This window comes from Schistocerca piceifrons, chromosome 4, assembly GCF_021461385.2.
Source record: "Schistocerca piceifrons isolate TAMUIC-IGC-003096 chromosome 4, iqSchPice1.1, whole genome shotgun sequence".
Lineage (NCBI taxonomy): Eukaryota > Metazoa > Arthropoda > Insecta > Orthoptera > Acrididae > Schistocerca > Schistocerca piceifrons.
Genome location: NC_060141.1, coordinates 516339905 through 516359247, shown reverse-complemented (window position 1 = coordinate 516359247; position 19343 = coordinate 516339905). Strand labels below are relative to the sequence as shown.

General features: G+C 42.4%; 1 protein-coding gene across 1 annotated transcript in view; it reads left to right on the top strand.

Moving 5' to 3' along the window:
• LOC124795962 (trypsin-1-like) overlaps positions 1-11640 on the top strand; it is a 163715-nt gene extending 152075 nt beyond the window's left edge. The window contains exons 4-6 of the mRNA XM_047260043.1: positions 8807-8923; positions 9090-9233; positions 11494-11640. Of these exons, the coding sequence (XP_047115999.1) occupies positions 8807-8923; positions 9090-9233; positions 11494-11640 (408 nt within the window). The remainder of the gene's footprint in view (positions 1-8806; positions 8924-9089; positions 9234-11493) is intronic.
• Positions 11641-19343: the final 7703 nt, after the last annotated feature.

Here is a 19343-nt window from a genome sequence, read left to right as displayed (position 1 = left end):
TCGCCCAGTATAAGGAGTTCTATTTTATAAACCCAATCTTCGTGTAAGTCTCAAGCACTCTCAAATTAAATATCACATCTAAGTGATGCTTCTCAAGTGTTGCAAGTAAATATGCAACGGGTATTGTATGAGTGTGAGCAACTTTTATGTATTATCAACGCCTCTCGTTTTTACAATTTATTTTTCGATAATTTGTCATCTGAGGAATGGGTGAGCGTGACGAAATCCATCATGTGGAGCACACTAGAAAAATAGTCAATCCTATTGAAAGCCTAATATTGTATTTTACTTGCATCTGAACTAGGTGAAGTGCAGGTTTAACTCAAAACAAACTATCAACGAAGCCTGCCATATTTAGCTAGTGACACTATGGTGCCAAGGCCCTCCAAAGTTGTATTTCTCATAACCAACTATTAAATAACACCAACATCTAATCAAAGTTATGTCAGAACACCACACTGATACACACAGAGAACTGGCAAAGCATTAGTTTAGGAAGGAAGGAAGAAGGATTACTGAAAAATTTATAGCGATGTACAACTTAAACTTATGTTACACAACGAGAACTTCCGCTATGTTACAACACATGACGACCAAAGACGTTCATTGAAGAAGACAGAGATAAAACTTCTGCAATAACAAAGAGGCAAAAGAACAAAGTCAATATCTCCCAAATAAAATCTTTGAAATCGAAACATAATTGTTTACCAAAATATGTGCAGGTTGTATGCAAGGAAAATTTCAAATCTGTGATGACAAAAGAAAATTCAAACCCCACATCAAAGTAAAATGATATTATTGTCGATATAATTTGTTAAAAAAATCACGCAGACAGCTTATTGACACTACTCAAATAATTTGTATGTTGATATATGAGCTTGATTAGATCTGATTGAATTCATTAATATACATGAAAGTTTGTTCTGTGACAATACAAAACATATATTAACACTACCGCTGATTAAACTTACGGCTTAAAGTACACTTCTCAACAAGAGTTACCAGTCCTGTTCCTCCATAAAAATATTCCTCCATAGGAATTTTGAATTTTCTGCGTTGCTGACGCATTCTTGCAACAATTTTGACACGGAATGAACCTTGATACACTTGAGAAGCATCGTGGTAAAATTTGGGCTTGTAAAATAATAATTAAGTTCATGCTCCATTGTAGCGTACACCAAGCGTGATGCACAGATTAAAATGTGAATGCGGCCATCTGTTGGCGATGAAAAGCAACAGGAGCATAAAGCAGTAGTTGATTTTATTTCATATTTTTAAGTTTAGTGGAACAGTAATTGAAGTAAAAATCATATTCTAGATATCTTGGAGTGGTGAATGAAAACAGCTTAATATTTTAGATATGGAAATAAAGCGTTTACTTAAATTTCTCATAAATAATTCAGATCATTCGGATACTTTTGAACACGGTGCAAAAATTCAGAGTCTCAATACTTTTCAGCACAGGCAGGATTTGTGGACAGTGGTTGTGCTGTGATTGGCTGTTACATTTTAATTGAGTCTAACGCTATGGGATATGACTGGAGCAGTGGGGAGATTAGGAGAACGAATGGGTGTCTGGAGGTGGGCAGGGGAAGGGAGAGACAGGGTAGGGGAAAAGTAGGGATGGTTGTGACGGCATGACGATCACATCATTTATAAAGCTGAAGCCATTAGCAATAAGGGTGATGACGTTACTGATAAGGTCAGGGCTTTCGACTTCTTGAGTTGAGGTTTACGAGGGGGGGATGTGATGTGCACGTGATCACCCTAATCAATTTCAGAAGGCGTTTCAAGGTCAGAGTTTCCTGTATAATATCTTGATATACTACTTCTATACTGACAGCAGTTGACAAACAAAGCTTGTTATCAATCTGTGTTTTTCGATGCATTCGACACCATCAGAATAATGATTAACACAGTAAATGAAAAAAGTTCCATAACATGGTAGTATTCTCAGCAGCACTAGAGGAGGATTTAAAATACTTCATCTTCGGAAAAGAAAAAGAAATACATGTAAATGAAATATTTGTATATCGTCTTAGGTTTGTAGATATGGTTCTCGGGAGAATCTTTGGACGTCATTATTAAGTCCCACGATATTTCGTTAGTGCAGCTGATCAAACGTCTTCTGTGACGAACACCACGCTGACTTTTGACTGGAGCCTTCTGTTTTTGCCAATCAATGTAAGAAATGCACATGCATTAAGGCGCCAAATTCTTTGGCCAATAGTGAAGTATTTTAATTTTTAGCAGGAAGGATCACTATAACACCCGTCGGACGATGAACCAAGAACCACGATGTATCCAAAAAAGCTCTTGTTCATTCTGTGAATTGCAAAAGTGACCTCTATCGGAAGATGTATGTAGAATTACACATTCTCGCTGGCGTGTGACCATCGTCGACGCTGTTATCTGAATAGTTTACTTGCCAGCGAATCGTCATCCCTTGGTTGATCAACAGTTTCCCCCATGTAGACGCTGTGACTTTAGTACTGCTAGCGCTGGATCCCACACAGCACTAACTCAGAAACTCGTATCTCTGTTTACAAGATTTCACACGTATCTCGACCAATTCTTTACACAGTCTCACTACGAATACGTCGCTAAGAGAATTTTAGTGCTTTGATGATTCGTTTCATGACTATACTCTGAAACGTCCCCTTAGAAGAATTGTACACGACTGTCCTTAAACTGATACACAATATTTTTTTTAGCGCAACGCAATCTGACTTTCAAAAATCCCTACAAAAGAATGGCCCTGATTAACATTAACCTATACGTTTCACAAATCACTTACCTCACAAAAATCTTCGCTACTCAAGCTACTGCAATACACCGAGCGCCACTACTGCCAGCTAAATAAAAGATTCAAAGTACTGAAGGCACTAACTACTGATAGGCATAGTTAGCAAATGAAAGATATTAATAGAGAACAAACAATGTATTTACCTTAATAGTCATAATATATATAGCAGTTCATGACAAATTACAAAACTCCGCCATCTCTTTCCCCACATCCACCACAGCTGGCGGCTCACCTCCCACTGCCACAACGCTACGCGCTGTTCACTTCCAGCTGCTGCTGCCCAACACTGCAATGGCAGACAACAATGCACACTACCCACAGACTGCGCACAGCATAGCCAGTGATTTTCATACAGAGCGCTAAGAAAACCTAAACAGCCTACTTACAACTCAAACAGTAGTCGGCCACCACAAATTTCTCTAGTTAGGTCAAGACGTGTGCGCTGTTAACATTCACTTATCTGTCTTCCTCTGTGTGGTAAGTTTGTCTGATGTGTGTCGTCTCCCAGCTACAAGGCCTTTTCAAGCAAAAATGGTCCTTAACTGAGCCTATAATTAGCACTCACTTTTGAAAGTGGATGGAAGGCGCATTTAACTTTATGTTTCGGCAGTAATCCTCCATTTTTCAAAGACAACATGCTGACATATGGCAAGACAATCAGTCCTCTCTGTTCTTCACTTTCTTCTAGCTCCTCACATTACCTCACATACACACGGTGTACGACATCTTCAGCCGGTATTGGTCATTGAATAAAAAGTAGGTCGATTTGAGCACATGCTTAAACAAATATTTCCAGGTTTAGCCAATGAATAAGGACGATTGCTGTAATTGAACTGGATTAAAAGTAAGACCACATAGAAAGTTCTTGAAACTATCAAAGAAGTCTTCTGAGTTATTTGTGTACTGCTCACATTTTTCTATTACCAGCCTCGGCTATGACGGCAGATATCTTGCTTGTCAAGTTGTATGTTGGCACCACAATATTGCTCACAGTTGAGAGTAGTTGCACGCTACCTTATGAATTTTAATCAGTCCTTATGACAGGGAAGGGAGGTACAGTTGTCTGCGCACGTAGTTTCGTGGCCTTAATGTCAGAGATAGAGCTCTATACACTTTCGGTGTATTTTGGCTTTTCAGACCTTAGTACGCGATATGTAGAATCTTTCAACAATTGGTATCTCTTGCTTAATAACATTCTTCTGAAAAGGTGACGTTTGCGTCGCCTACACTCGCCGGTAACATCATAACTTCAGAGTATTCTCGTAAAGTCGAAGCGCTAATCTCTCTGCAGCAGAAATAGTGTTCCCTAGGGTTACTGCCCGCGTTAGAGGGCAACAACTCTACAGCCAGATGTCCCCGGCTGCATCCATGAGATATTTCAAGGTTCCCTGCGCATGCCCAGAGTTCCTCGATCCATTTTTCGACAGGTGGCATAGCGGTACTTTCCACTACCGGTGAAGAATTGCTGGATACTGATCAACGAATCTGGCGCCTTCAGGCTTGCGCGTTGCAAACACAGACTGACATAAACAGAAGGCTGCATTCATAACCTAGCAGCGCGTTGTAGAGCCCGGAGACATCAGCAAGTTACGCCAATTAAATGCTACGGAGATTTCACGACAAGGTTCGCCGTTTCTCCCAATGGCCTTTTCTAATATTTCTTCGTCGGGCGTTTGACTCTAGAGCACCACATTTCACCACCCAAACGGATTTCTCAACAGAGAAAGTTACGCTTGAGAGAAAACAATCACATATAGTAAAATAATAACGAAAACATAGGCACACTAGCTAAGCTGTTATAAACTTCACACCCACCAACAGACGTATTTGTTTTCCTTTGTGCTGTATGTGTGGTGTACAGATTTTCTTCGCAACTTGACTTTTAGCTGGGATCTACTGCTTACTCAAAATGATAGTCGTATTCATCAAAATGTCATTCATTGCTTTACGGTCGTCCAACGCCATCCGTTCCAAAGATAAGTCCGTCGTTTCTGGGAGCCATGAAGTTTCATTTGCAGGAGTTACGGCCCTAAAATCAATGAACTCATCATTACACAGTGGACGGAACATCGAATGCTACACTGTCGAAGAGGAAGGTCTGAATTTCTCTTAAAACTAATGACATTCAGAAAGTGTATCTTAATTGTCAATCACACTCCTGAGTGTGAGATACGATGCTGCCCACTGACTTTCTATGACCCATGTCAACTCTGACTCATGTAAAGAAATTCTCACAGATTATTGTCCTGTACGCAATGTGTGCCAAATATACCAACGTCGTCATGGCGTACCTCAAAACTAAAAGTTGTACGTTATATATTTTAAAAGAATTAAGTTAATGACGGTAATTCCGTATTGAGGATACTCCTACAAAACTTCATTGTACACTTTATTTTTCGGCTAAAACGATACTTTCACCCTTTGATCATTTTGAGTTATTCAGCAGAGACAGAGAGAGACAGAGAATACAACCTGAATGTAGCTTCACGACTTAATAACCTTTTTACTTATTAAGGAGGCCAAATCAAATTTTGTGAACAAACAATAACTTGAATCCCGTATCATTATAAAATCGTCTCACAGGCACTACTGAAACCTGTTGAGGTTTTACTTCTATTTATAAATCTATGTAACAAATGTCCCAATACCCACACGCACCTATCGTTAAAGAAACTTCGAAAATAATAGAAGGAGATTTCACGACAAGGTTCGCCGTTTCTCCCAACGGCCTTTTCTGAGTAGGGCCGACATCCCAGACGGTTGCTCACTTCAGTACAGGTTTTAAGACACGTTGTTTTTGTTGTCGTCTTCAGTCCAGAGACTGGTTTGATGCAGCTCTCCATGCTACTCTATACTGTTCAAGCTTCTTCAACACCGAGTAACTACTGCAACCTACATCCTTTTGAATCTCCTTAGTGTATTCATCTCTTGGTCTTCCTCTACGATTTTTACCCTCCACGCTTCCCTCCAATACTAACTTGGTGATCCCTTGATGCCTCAGAACGTATCCTACCAACCGACTCCTTCTTTTAGTCAGGTTGTACCACAAATTCCTCTTCTCCCCAATTCTTTTCAGTACCCATGTAATCCTCAGCATTTCGATACCTTCTCTTCTTGTCTAAACTATTTATCGTCTATGTTTGGCTTCCATATATGGCTACGCTTGTTCTAAGGCATACATAGACAAAATATGTAATATTTACATGAGTGGTACACAGCACATGGGCCCAAAACCAAAAACGACACGGGAATTAACAGCACACAACTGAGACTTTTCGATCTACAAGTACTTAAGGGAAATAGAAATTTATGTGACTAAACAAGAGTAGACTATAACACACACGAGCCTTTCAACCTTAACGGAAAATAATAGTTACAGATATCTGAAACTTAATAAATAATGCAGGGAGTAGTAGTGCAGGTACATTTTTATAGATTTAAGTCAAGTGACAATAAAAACACTTTTAAGAATATGTGAAACGTATAAAAATACAAGCACCAATAATGATAATAATACGGTGCTTCACCAACACATCTTGTAATAGAGCCAATGTTTAACCTCGGCAGCTGCACATAGTGGAGACGCTGATCCACGCGAAAGGCATTGTCCAAACAAAGGCCAGCGGACTATATGACGCCTCCTCACGTCAGTAACACCAAACAAAACTCAGTAGCTAAACACATGGTTTTTCACGAATAGCAGCAGGAAGTTAACAGCATGAGACTTGCCAAATTCCTGTGTCAGTCCCAGGAGAATTTTGGAATGGTGTACGTCTGCACGTCCACCAAGCAACGCAGTTCAGAGGCAGGGCCGGTAACACTCAGTAGTATTGCTCGGCGCCGCGCAGACAGAGGGAAGCGGCGGCTCTCAAGTACGCATTCGCACGCTGTCCACGCTATGCATCCGCCATTGAAACCCCTCGAGCGGACGGCCAGAGGAAGAGAGCCCAGGCCACGATCCAGGAAGGTTCCTGCCATTTACAGAACGCCAAACAAACCGCCCCAGTGTGACCTGCGCATGGGCTTACGTCGAAAAGCGCTGAAAAGGCCCACCTCATGGGATGCCAGAGAAACAGCAGCTAAGCAAGGAAACCCGAATAGGTTCCGCGTCACAGCTACTGGTACGAGCACGTGCACGCTTCATCAAGTGCAGTATGGTTTAATGGTATATAATTAATACGAGAAAAGAATGTATTAACCGTACATGACGAAAAACTCGCGACACCAATAAGAAGTTTTGCGACAGAAACGAAAGTTCGTAGGCGAGTTTCTGCATCTGAAGGATGACGTCTATTCAAACTTCGCGCTGTTCATGTGACAAGATGCAAATCAGATTTGCTTTAAATGCGTTGTGAGCGTTAATTATCTTTGAGATTGGACGTGGTGAGTTGATGCCAGTCAAGAGCGCTCTTAAGGCGACAAAGACGGCATAAACAACACTTCACTCGGTTTGAATGGGATCTTGTAATAGGGCTACGAGAAGTTGAATGTTCCTTCTGCCATACTGCACAAAGGCTTGGCAGGAATGAGCCACTGCCCATGGTTGTTGGGAGCGCCAGTCATGAGAATGCACGGCTGTAAGGAGACCGGGCTCCGGACGACCAAGTGGCACTACTGAGACGGATGCAAATGTGTTCGGCGTGTGGCTCCGGTGTGTCTAAATGCACCTGCAGCAGAAATCTGAGCAGCGGTTGGCACCACAGTGACACAACGAACTGTTGCAAATCTGTTACTTCAAGTGTAATTCTCAGCCACACGCCCTACTGTAGCGTGCATTGCATCGACTCCAAACCACCGCTACTTGCGGCTTCAGTGGTGTCAAGCGAGAGCTCATTGGAGCTCAGAGTGAAGGTCTGTTGTGTTTTCTTATGAAAGCTAGTTCAGCCTTGTTACTAGTGCTGGCCATCTTTTGGTTAGAAGGAGGCCAGTTGTGGGCCTGCAACCAACCTGTCTGCGTGCTACACACACTGGGCCAACACCTGGAGTTGTATACTGGGGTGAGACTGCTTGTAGTTGTTATCCCATGGAATATGACTTCAAATTTGTATGTCAATCGCTGTGATTAGGTCTTTTGAGCTGCCATTTGTGAACAATGCTGCAGAGAGTGGTTTCCAAAAGGTAACGTTCGCACACATACCGTCGTTGTAGTTCAACATGCTCTACAGAGTGTCGAGATGTTGCCTTGGCCCGGTCTCTCATCAACTCTGTCTCAAATCGAACACATATGGGACATCACAGGACGACATGGCTCTGAGCATTATCGGACTCAACTGCTGTGGTCGTAAGTCCCCTATAACTTAGAACTACTTAAACCTAACTAACCTAAGGACATGACACACATCCATGCCCAAGGCAGGATTCGAACCTGCGACCGTAGCGGTCGCGCGGTTCCAGACTGTAGCGCCCACAACCGCTCGGCCACTCCGGCCTTCCACAACTTGGCCAGCATCGTCCACAATCACGATTACCCGTCACTATATTGACCGATGAAGTGTAACAGACGTGGAACTCTATTCCATAAATTGACTTCCGCCAAGTGTACAGCACAGTGCATGCATGTTTACATGCCTGCATTCAACGTTCTGGCGATTACAGCGTTTATTAACGTACCAGAACCTTATATTTGCAGTGGCATATCTCACGCTTACATTAATCTGTAGTCTTGCAATGCTAATCACTTAAATACGTTGCCTTGATAAATGTATTCCCGAAATTTCATAACTCTACATTAATTATTTTTTATACTGCTTAGTTTGGTATTGGTTGCTTAGTTTTTGGCTAGCCCAAGGACATTAGGAGGCAGCCAGAATATCAGGATAAACATAGTGGCAGCACAGCAAAACACAAGTCTTCGATACTGGATAACTACTGCATGATGTAAAGCGATTTCTGCGTCACACAAATTAGTTGGAGTAGACCTACAAGACTAGTGGCAGTTACTAATGTACAGTAGAGTCCTTCGTCGGCTGTCAGCTTACAGTGTTGTGTCATTTCTTGCAGCTGTCGCAGTCGCTGTCTTTCTCGTCGACCATAGCGGCCGTCTCCCTTCCCTCATCCGGTCAGCAGACATCCGCCGGCGCCACTGGCACTGTGGTTGGCTGGGGATCCACCTCCAAGGTGAGACCACTGATGTCACCAGTTTAAAGTAGGAATGAGGGTCAGAACACCCAGCCGTGTCGACTGGGTGATGATGATGTTGATGTTGATGATGATGACGATGAGTGAAGCGAGAGAATGAAATCTGGTACTGACATACAACGGTGGTACATACTCACTGTTTCAGTCATCCGCTGTCAGCAGCCTGCGCAAGGTCAACGTCGCCGTGTGGTCGGACTCGGACTGCCAGTCGACGTACTCGGACTACATCTACCTCTTTATGCCGGCCATGAACATCTGCGCAGGAGACTCAGGCAAAGGGTCATGCGATGTGAGTTGCGATCTTTTCTTACCTACAATATTGCACTCCCTCGGCTCGTGCCTCCCAGCTGCCTGGCTGTACGAAACTCCTTACCCGTTCACGACAATATTACTGTTCTCATTTTACCACTCAGCTATAGTCGTTCTCTAAGTAGTAACTTACAGAACATATTTCACTAGAAATATGGGTAATGTCCCATACGTAGACCAACGATCAGAAGGTGCACCACCAAGGTGATTTCTAACATCAGTCACTTAAATTATGAGAACTAGTCAATTAATTATCAACAGAATCATTGTGATAAACTTGACTCGTATTTTTATACTAGTTTTAGACACACACAATTCAATTTCTTCTGTCAGTAAACAACTGCTCAATAGCATTTTACGCGCTCTACGAGGTTATGCACACACCATGCACCGGAGAGTGATTAGAATATTATACGAGTAAATAAGAGCGTGCCAGTCCAGGACGACCGCTGCCACTGCTGACCAGGTCATGATGACAGTCTTTTGGGATATTTGTGGTGTCACTCCCGTGGATGTGTTGCCAAGCTCGGAGAAAAGTGATGCTGGCCCACAGTGCCACATACGACACCTAAGCTCCTGCATTGTTGACGCAGTAATGGTAATAACCTACGTTGATGACACGACTATGGAGATAACTTATGCATTTTGTAAGTGGATATATGAGTATCAGTACAACGTCAAACCACTGAAATGAGACACCAGCATTTGGGAATTGTGAGAGACGGTCAATAAATAAGGCCAAACATTTTTACACACACACACACACACACACACACACACACACACACACACACACACACAAACAAACACACACGCACACACACACATATATATGTATATATATATGTTTCAACACACGTACGTGCTCGGATACGAAAAACTAGCGCGTGTAGATTAGAATTTAAAGAGAAATGTCGTTCTATGAAGCTCGACTCATCAACTAAAGGCAATTCGAAATTCTTCCACAAGATTACATATAAAAAGGGTCCGACTGACGCATTGCTTCTATAATTACGTGACGTATGTTACCTAACTTCATTGCAACACTTCTTTCGTTATATGAAATCGATGTTTTCCTTGCCTAATCATTCATACCTCTCAACTAAATTGTTGTTCACTGTCTGTTCTTTGTCGAACCATACCTTGATAAAATTACAGACTAAACCCTGGTGAAATTATATTTATATTTTTGCGGATAAATGCACTTGACTATGTACGACTGCGATCATTTCTTTATGCACTTGTACTTCCTAAATTAACACAACATTCCTAAGACATTCTCATAATGGAAAGGTTTCTCGGCAGAATGCTCCAAGAACCTCTGATCACAAATCAAATGCAAAGGAAAGCGGAGTATGAGATGGAATTAGACTGACTGAAGTTCATGTTGATAAAAATGTGCATTTATTATAATCAAATTCCGCCAACACGTCCACACACAGTGAAAACACCGTGAACAAGTATTGATTTTACATGATGCCTTACACAACAACGAAAAACATTTGTACACTTCATTATTCTGATCAACAGCATAGTCCTTTTGCGAGGAATCAGGATGTCAGCTACCGCGCAACCTCGCTTAAGGAAAGTTTTTTTTTTTTTTAGAAGAACTGGCCTATATAGAATTATTGAGGCAAACACGCTTCAGATTTTTCTAAAGTGCTGCCGGAAATTCAGTCTACCACGTGGACCTCTCCATTCCCAAAGCTTACGTATATTAACGACGCTGAAGACGTTAGAGTCTTTTTATTTTTCGCAGGGGTAGAGGAATATTGTGGTTGGGTTACGGCTGATACGAAATAATAAGAATCTGGGGTGTGAAACGAGACAACGAGGTACGTGTAAGTTGATAAGCTGGTAAACCAGGCCGGCCGGAGTGTCGGAGTGGTTCTAGGCGCTTCAGTCTGGAACCGCGCAACCGCTACGGTCGCAGGTTCGAATCCTGCCTCGGGCATGGATGTGTGTGATGTCCTTAGGTTAGTTAGGTTTAAGTAGTTCTAAGTTCTAGGGGACTGATGACCTCAGAAGTTAAGTCCCATAGTGCTCAGAACCATTTGGTAGACCAGATGCAGCTAGTGGTTTTCGATGCTTATCTGATCACGCCTGATTAATTGGTTTCCTTGGATCAACTTTTGGCTCGGAGACTTCAAAGGACAGCGCTAGATTCGTTGATAGCGTTCTAAGAGCATTCCCGAGTTACATGATATCTGAACCTTAACAATTTCTTCTTTCTTTTTCAGGGTGACGACGGTGGCCCCCTACTGGTGAACGGCCAACAGGTGGGAATCTCCTCGTGGAATGGGTACGATTGTGCCACTTCACAGTATCCAGGTGTCTTTGTTGAAGTTTCCTACTACGTCGACTGGATCAATCAGAATACACGATGATGTCGGCAGATGTGCATTTTAGCATTCTGTGAAATATTGTCGTAAAATACTAAATGTACAAAAAATAAATACTCCTTTCTCTCAGTGTTTACTTTAATAAATGTCTGAAAAAAGCCTTAAGAATTTAGGTTCAATTTGTTTCTTAATCACTAACCGATTGGACGGTGACATAACCTCCAAATGAATGACTGTATTTGCTTATGGGAAAAGAGAATCTTCGGAACTTAATTACAAACGAACGTTGAGAATACACTTTTCATATACTCTAGAAGGACGGAAAATTCGGTATTCTTCGTTTTCCTGAACTGAAAAAAAAAAGGCTCCGAGCACTATGGGACTTAACTTCTGAGGTCTTCAGTCCCCTAGAACTCAGAACTACTTAAACCTAAATAACCTAAGGACATCACACACATCCATGTCCGAGGCAGGATTCGAACCTGTGACAGTAGCGGTCGCGCGGTTCCAGACTGCAGCGCCTAGAACCGCTCGGCTGAACTGCAGTCACTAAATATTATTATTAACTTGGCGGCATGATATGTCAGTTTTTATAAATAACAATTCGGTAGAACAGCTTGAGGTACGCTTCTTCTTAAAGGTGTTGGTGGCTAGAAGTTTTCCATTCCTCTAGCACAGAAGCGAGAACGTGCGATACAAGAAGATATGCAATATCAATAAAACTATCTTCGTAACATTTACAATGACATAGTATTCTGTATTTACAGCAGTTATAATGGACATAGTCCTTTATTTCTGAACATAAATTTCTTGACATGCTATTAGGATTTTCAACTAGTGTGTGAATTTCTGACTAAGCTTTCCGCTCTCTCGTTGGCGGTCTAGCGAGAATTCAGATGTTTTAGTTATGCAAGTCTCCGCATCACCATTCTGTTCGTTCAGACATCGTGAAGATCGCTTGCCCTGTTACAGTGCCTTTGTGTTACATATAAGCAGATGCCCACTAGAAGAAACTGTTAGTAGAATGTCGTAACAGTAATCAAACTGAATACAGATTTGTAGGTGAAAGGCCCAGAAACCGAAGGAGTATTTGTTTCTTATCCTGTATGCATATAAAAATCAGAGGCTTCTGCACTGACTAGTAGAGTAGAAGACTAGGAGTCAGTGAAAGCAACTGCAATCAATAATTTAGAACAACTGTTTCATAACTGTTTCCGTGATTTTTTCTTATGGTACCTCCCTATTCGATAAAAGGAAGGTTACTTTTTTTTAATGACATCATTTCCGCTTTTGGCTGTTACAACATTATTCATTCGACAGCAATTTCGACATGTTGTCATTTCCAAGCATTATGAAAACAGGCAGAAGTCAAATATAATAAACGTAATTATGAATTTGAAAAACTCTGAAAGTGAAAATTTTAAAGTTACTTACGTGGGATGTTATAACCCACTCAATAATACAAAATGGTGCAATGCTGTGTAAGAGCTTTGGATGACATGTTCTAAATATAACAGTTGTTCCGTATACCATATAGAGCTCGTGAAAGAATTATGTAAACGCTGAAATTTAAATATTGTGTAGTCGGCTTGGTAACTGGATCACAAATGCGGCAATGGTGTACACATATAGAGAGTATGACCTACGATGTCCAGAGATGGTAATATGTAGAGTTGATGTCATGGAATTTGCGAAATGTATGAGTAGAAAAGAGAAAAGTGACGGACATATATAAGAAATAAAAGCGTAATCAACGAATAATATTGAGAATATAGATTAAAGTAGACAAAAAGATGGAGTGGCTATTACGTCAAAATAAAAAAGTATCTCAAAATGCAAATATTGTAGAGGGACCTAATATCTCAGATACAGATCAAAGTATTCATCCACATACGTAAAACAAGCATAGGGAAGGCTACTCTATTTAACAACACTACTTACAAAATTAATGCAAAAAGAGCTGTTGAACAAGTAAGAACCATTGATATACTTTTGGTATAAATTTTGACAACAGTTTTCAGTCGACTAAAAAAACCGATTCCTGCCATTACCCTATTACACGTCTTGGAGAGAAAGAAATTATTGAGTCAGTGTAATCTACATCTACATCTACATCTACATACATACTCCGCAATCCACCATACGGTGCGTGGCGGAGGGTACCTCGGATCACAACTAGCATCTTCTCTCCCTGCTCCACTCCCAAACAGAACGAGGGGAAAATGACTGCCTATATGCATCTGTAAGAGATCTAATCTCTCTTATCTTATCTTTGTGGTCTTTCCGCGAAATGTAAGTTGGCGGCAGTAAAATTGTACTGCAGTCAGCCTCAAATTCTGGTTCTCTAAATTTCCTTAGTAGCGATTCACGAAAAGAAAGCCCCCTTTCCTCAATAGAGTCCCACCTGAGTTCCTGAAGCATTTCCGTAACACTCGCGTGATGATCAAACCTACCAGTAACAAAACTAGCAGCCCGCCTCTGAATTGCTTCTATGTCCTCCCTCAATCCGACCTGATAGGGACCCCAAACGCTCGAGCAGTACTCAAGAATAGGTCGTATTAGTGTTTTATAAGCGGTCTCCTTTACAGATGAACCACATCTTCCCAAAATTCTACCAATGAACCGAAGACGACTATCCGCCTTCCCCACAACTGCCATTACATGCTTGTCCCACTTCATATCGCTTTGCAATGTTATGCCCAAATATTTAATCGACGTGACTGTGTCAAGTGCTACACTACTAATGGAGTATTCAAACATTATAGGATGCTTTTTCTTATTCATCTGCATTAATTTACATTTATCTTTATTTCGAGTTAGCTGCCATTCTTTACACCAATCACAAATCCTGTCCAAGTCATCTTGTATCCTCCTACAGTCACTCAACGACGACACCTTCCCGTACACCACAGCATCATCAGCAATCAGCCGCGCATTGCTATCCACCCTACCCAAAAGATCATTGATGTAGATAGAAAACAACAGCGGACCTACCACACAGTCTGCTAGTTTCCAGTCGATACAGGCCTGCCGAGCAACATTTTGTAGTAGCTCATCTTAAAGTATCGGAAAACTACATAGAATACCATAGTGTACATACCCCTTATCATTCAGTAGACAGGTGTTTGCAGTGAACCCATGTTTCATCGCCTGTAACGAAGCCCGACAATAACTTGCCATGAACAGCCCCGTAACGTCCCGGCAGTTCCGCACAGATGATCCTTTGTTGCTTTTTATGGTCTTGTGTTAGGCAATGAGGAGGCCAGAGAGCATACAGCTTTGAACATCCCAACTGGTGGACAAGTGTATCAGCACCACCTACAGATATTCACAGTTGTGCAGTGAGGTGTTTGACTGAAAAGGAGAGTGTTCGCACGTTCGAACATTTCAAGAGTCACAGAAGTGTGCAGAGTGCTGCCACTCGGGAGATAGGACACGTTCCCACGACCTTGTTGTGATGATGGCTGACACCTCGCCCAACGACTCACCTTGCTTTTATCCACAACCACGTCTCCGTCGACATACTGGTTCAAATGGTTCAAATGGCTCTGAGCACTATGGGACTTAACATCTGAGGTCATCAGTCCCCTATAACTTAGAACTACTTAAATCTAACTAACCTAAGGACATCACACACATCCATGCCCGGGGTAGGATTCCAACCTGCGACCGTAGCGGTCGCGCGGTTCCAGACTGAAGCGCCTAGAACCGCTCGGCCACCACGGCCGGCAGACATACTGGAAGCGTCTATGAATGTCTGTAATGCTCTGGTTTTCCTCCGAAAGATACTCAACGACCGCTCTGCTTGGAATGTAACCATTTAAAGGCTACCAATAGCGCTGCAACCCGTTTAAATTTCATAGAACCTTTGGAGGATGAAGCAGGATAATTGTTGCTGATAATGGATCAAGACTAAAGAAAAATCAAACACGCTCATAGGATTTGTCGACCTGGAAAAAGCGTTCGACAATGTAAAAATGGTGCCAGATTTTCGAAGTTCTGAGAAAAATAGAGGTAAGCTATAGGGAGAGGCGGGTAATATACAATATGTACAAGAACCAAGAGGGAATGCCGGCCGAAGTGGCCGTGCGGTTCTAGGCTCTGCATTCTGGAACCGCGGGACCGCTACGGTCGCAGGTTTGAATCCTGCCTCGGGCATGGATGTGTGTGATGTCCTTAGGTTAGTTAGGTTAAACTAGCTCTAAGTTCTAGGGGACTACTGACGTCAGAAGTTGAGTCCCGTAGTGCTCAGAGCCATTTGAACCATTTTTGAACCAAGAGGGAATAATAAGAGTGGACGACCAAGAACGAAACTCTCGGATTAAAAAAGGTGTAAGACAGGGATGTAGTCTTTCGCCCCCTGCCTGCCGGTGTGGCCGAGCGGCTCTAGGCGCTTCAGTCTGGAACCGCGAGACCGCTACGGTCGCAGGCTCGAATCGTGTTTAAGTAGTTCTAAGTTCTAGGGGACTGATGATCTGAGATGTTAAGTCCCATAGTGCTCAGAGCCATTTGAACCTTTCGCCCCTTACTGTTCAGTCTGTACATCGGAAAAGAAATGATGGAAATAAAAGCAATGTTTAGGACTGGAATTAAAATTTAATGTGAAAGGATATCAATGATACGATTCTCTGATGACATTACTATCTGAGTGAAAGTGAAGAAGTATTACATGATCTGTTGAATGGAATGAACAATCTGATGAGTACAGAATGTGGTTTGAGGGTAAACCGAGGAAAGACGAAAGTAATGAGAAGTAGCAGAAATGAGAACAACGAGAAACTTAACATCGGGATTGATGGTCACGAAGTAGGTGAAGTTAAGGAATTCTACTACATAGGCAGTAAAATAATAATGACGGAGAGAGTAAGGAGGACGTCAAAAGCAGGCTAGCATTGGCAAAATGGGAATTCCTAGCGAAGAGAAGTCTATTCGTATCAATCATAGGGCTTAAACTGAGGGGGTTCTGCCCAGAATCGGAGAGGAAAAGAGTACTTGGAAAACACTGATAAGGAGAAGGGACATGAGGGAATTACTTGCATCATACTGGAGGGACCCGTAGAGGGCAAAAACTGTACAGGAAGACAGAGAATGGAATAAAACCGGCAAATAATTGAGGACGTAGGTTGCAAGTGTTACACTGAGATGAAGAGTTTGGCACAGGGGAGGAATTTATGGCAGGCCGCATCAAACCAGTCAGAAGACTAATGACCCAAAAAATGGGGATTCCTGGCGAAGAGAAGTCTAATAGCATCAATCATAGGCCTTAAACTGAGCCGGCCGGCGTGGCCGAGCGGTTCTAGGCGCTACAGTCTGGAACCGCACAACCGCTACGGTCGCAGGTTCGAATCCTGCCTCGGGCATGGATGTGTGTGATGTCCTTAGGTTAGTTAGGTTTAAGTAGTTCTACGTTCTAGGGGACTGATGACCTCAGAAGTTAAGTCCCATAGTGCTCAGAGCCGTTTGAACCATTTTTGAACCTTAAACTGAGGGGGTTCTGCGCAGTATCGGAGAGTAAAGGAGTATTTGGAAAACACCGATAAGGAAAAGGGACATGAGGGAATTACTTTCATCGTACTGGAGGGAGCTGTAGAGGGCAAAAACTGTACAGGAAGACAGAGAATGGAATACAACCGGGAAATAATTGAGGATGAAGAGTTTGGCACAGGGGAGGAATTTATGGCGGGACGCATCAAACCAGTTAGAAGACTAATGACCGAAAAAAACAAAAGAACAGGTGGGAGTATTCGACTATGAAACTGAGTTTTGAAAATCGGAATTTCCTTGCAAAACCATTAAACACTGCCGGAAAAGAGATTCATACACATGAACAGGCGATGTGTATTTTGATCCGATGGCAACAGTGCCACCTAGGGGATGGGAGAAGTAATGATAGTAATTTCAACGTTCACCACGAACATATAGCATAGTGGCATAGCTACCTTTAATAGGTAATGCTCACAACCAGAAGGCTCAGTGTGTTGCAAAATTGTGAAGCAAGCAGACAACCATGCCACTGAAACGCACATGTGTTTCCTACAGCCAACTGAGCGAGTCTGAAAGGGGTAAATTCTGAAATTCCAAATGGCGGGATGGTCGTTTCAGAGAACTGCCGCACAAGCTGGACACTATGCGTCAATTGTGCAACGACGATGGTGTAGGTGGTGACGTCAACACTCTCACACCAGTAGACGTACTCGCAGCAGAGACTCGCTTCAGAATTGTCGTATTGTAAGGGGACCAGTGGCAGATCGTACAGCTAGCACAACACAGATAAGAGTTCTTGTGAGCCCAGACGTGTCAACAAGAACTGTAGCGTACCGGTTGTTATCAGTGGTACTACAGGCATTCTCGCATCTAGCCAATCCTCCACCCACGCCACAGCATCGACGTGCACGGCTCGACTGGTGCCGTAAGACGATCACTTGGTAAATGGAATGGAGCGCCATGGTCTTAAGCGATTAAAGCAGATTCTATTTACAACATATCCGCCGGGAAAGGAGTCACAAAGCAGATTCTGCTTGCACGCAAGTGATGATTCGTTAGCGCTTACGACATAGACCTTGCGAGTGCAGTCTCGTAGAGAGCCTTCGACCAAGACACTCTGGTCCCACCAGAGGCTTATGGTGTGGGGTGCGATAAGCTACAACTTTCGTTCATCTTTGGTGCATCTGGAGGAGATGCTAAAAAGCACTCGATAAGAGCAGAATTTTGTTCGACCTGTTCTTTCGCCGTTCTTTCACAGGACGGGCAGTAACTTCTCTAGTCAGCACGATTTCCAGACTCGTCTCCAATCGCGCACATGTCCCTTGTTAGATATGATGGGATGAGAAGTGACTCGCAGTGCTCGTCAAACAACAACAGTTACAGAACTACGTGGATAGGTCGAGCAGGTGTGGCACAAAGTATAACAGTAAAGTGTTCGCTATCTGTTCAATCGATCGGATGCCAGAGTCTGCGACTACGTTGCCGCCGGCGAGAGAAAACCAACTACTGATATGGGTGTTTCAACATAATTTGGACCTGGTACTTCAGAACCGCTGGTGGTATTGATCTGTAAATGTTATCACTTCATGTAGTCCATAAGAGATGTTACAACAATAAATCTTCAGTGAATTGGAAACCTCTAAGAGGGCGTACTATTTTTTTCCCCGTCAGTATATTTTGTGAACAGTCGTGTGAAGTTAGGGAGATATTTGTTCTAGAGATTGTGTTTTCGCTTGGACAGTGCATATGTACGATCCTGGCCTATACTAAGACAGGAGCGATGGTAATGACGAAAATCTTGCTCGGAAACGCCGGGTAGGCTACATTCAGAAACAGCCAGTGTAACACCATAGCTCTAATGCTGTACAGATTTATTTTGCTTTTTTTGCTTTGTTTTAATTTTATAACATTGAGTATCTGTAAGTGTGTTTAAATCGATAACATAAAATTGTATACTCCTTTCTTTGTTAAAACTGTGATGTCGTGGTTTGATTCTATGGAATGTAGTATACCTGTCATTTAAATTCTTTGTCCCATTTGGAAGGAACAAAACTTACTATATGTAATTGTAATTTCTGTGTGAATAATTTTTTTGTAGAAATGTTAATATGTGCAAACGCTCTGTTTTATTTAATGTGTTTTTGTTGCTATTATGTACACTGCTGATCCTCATTTAGGGTTCTTAGTTCTTTAGTATATAAAAGGTGTAGTGGTTCCCCTCGGGAACGGAACTGTGTAGCGCGCGCAAATTGCGGTTGGCTAGG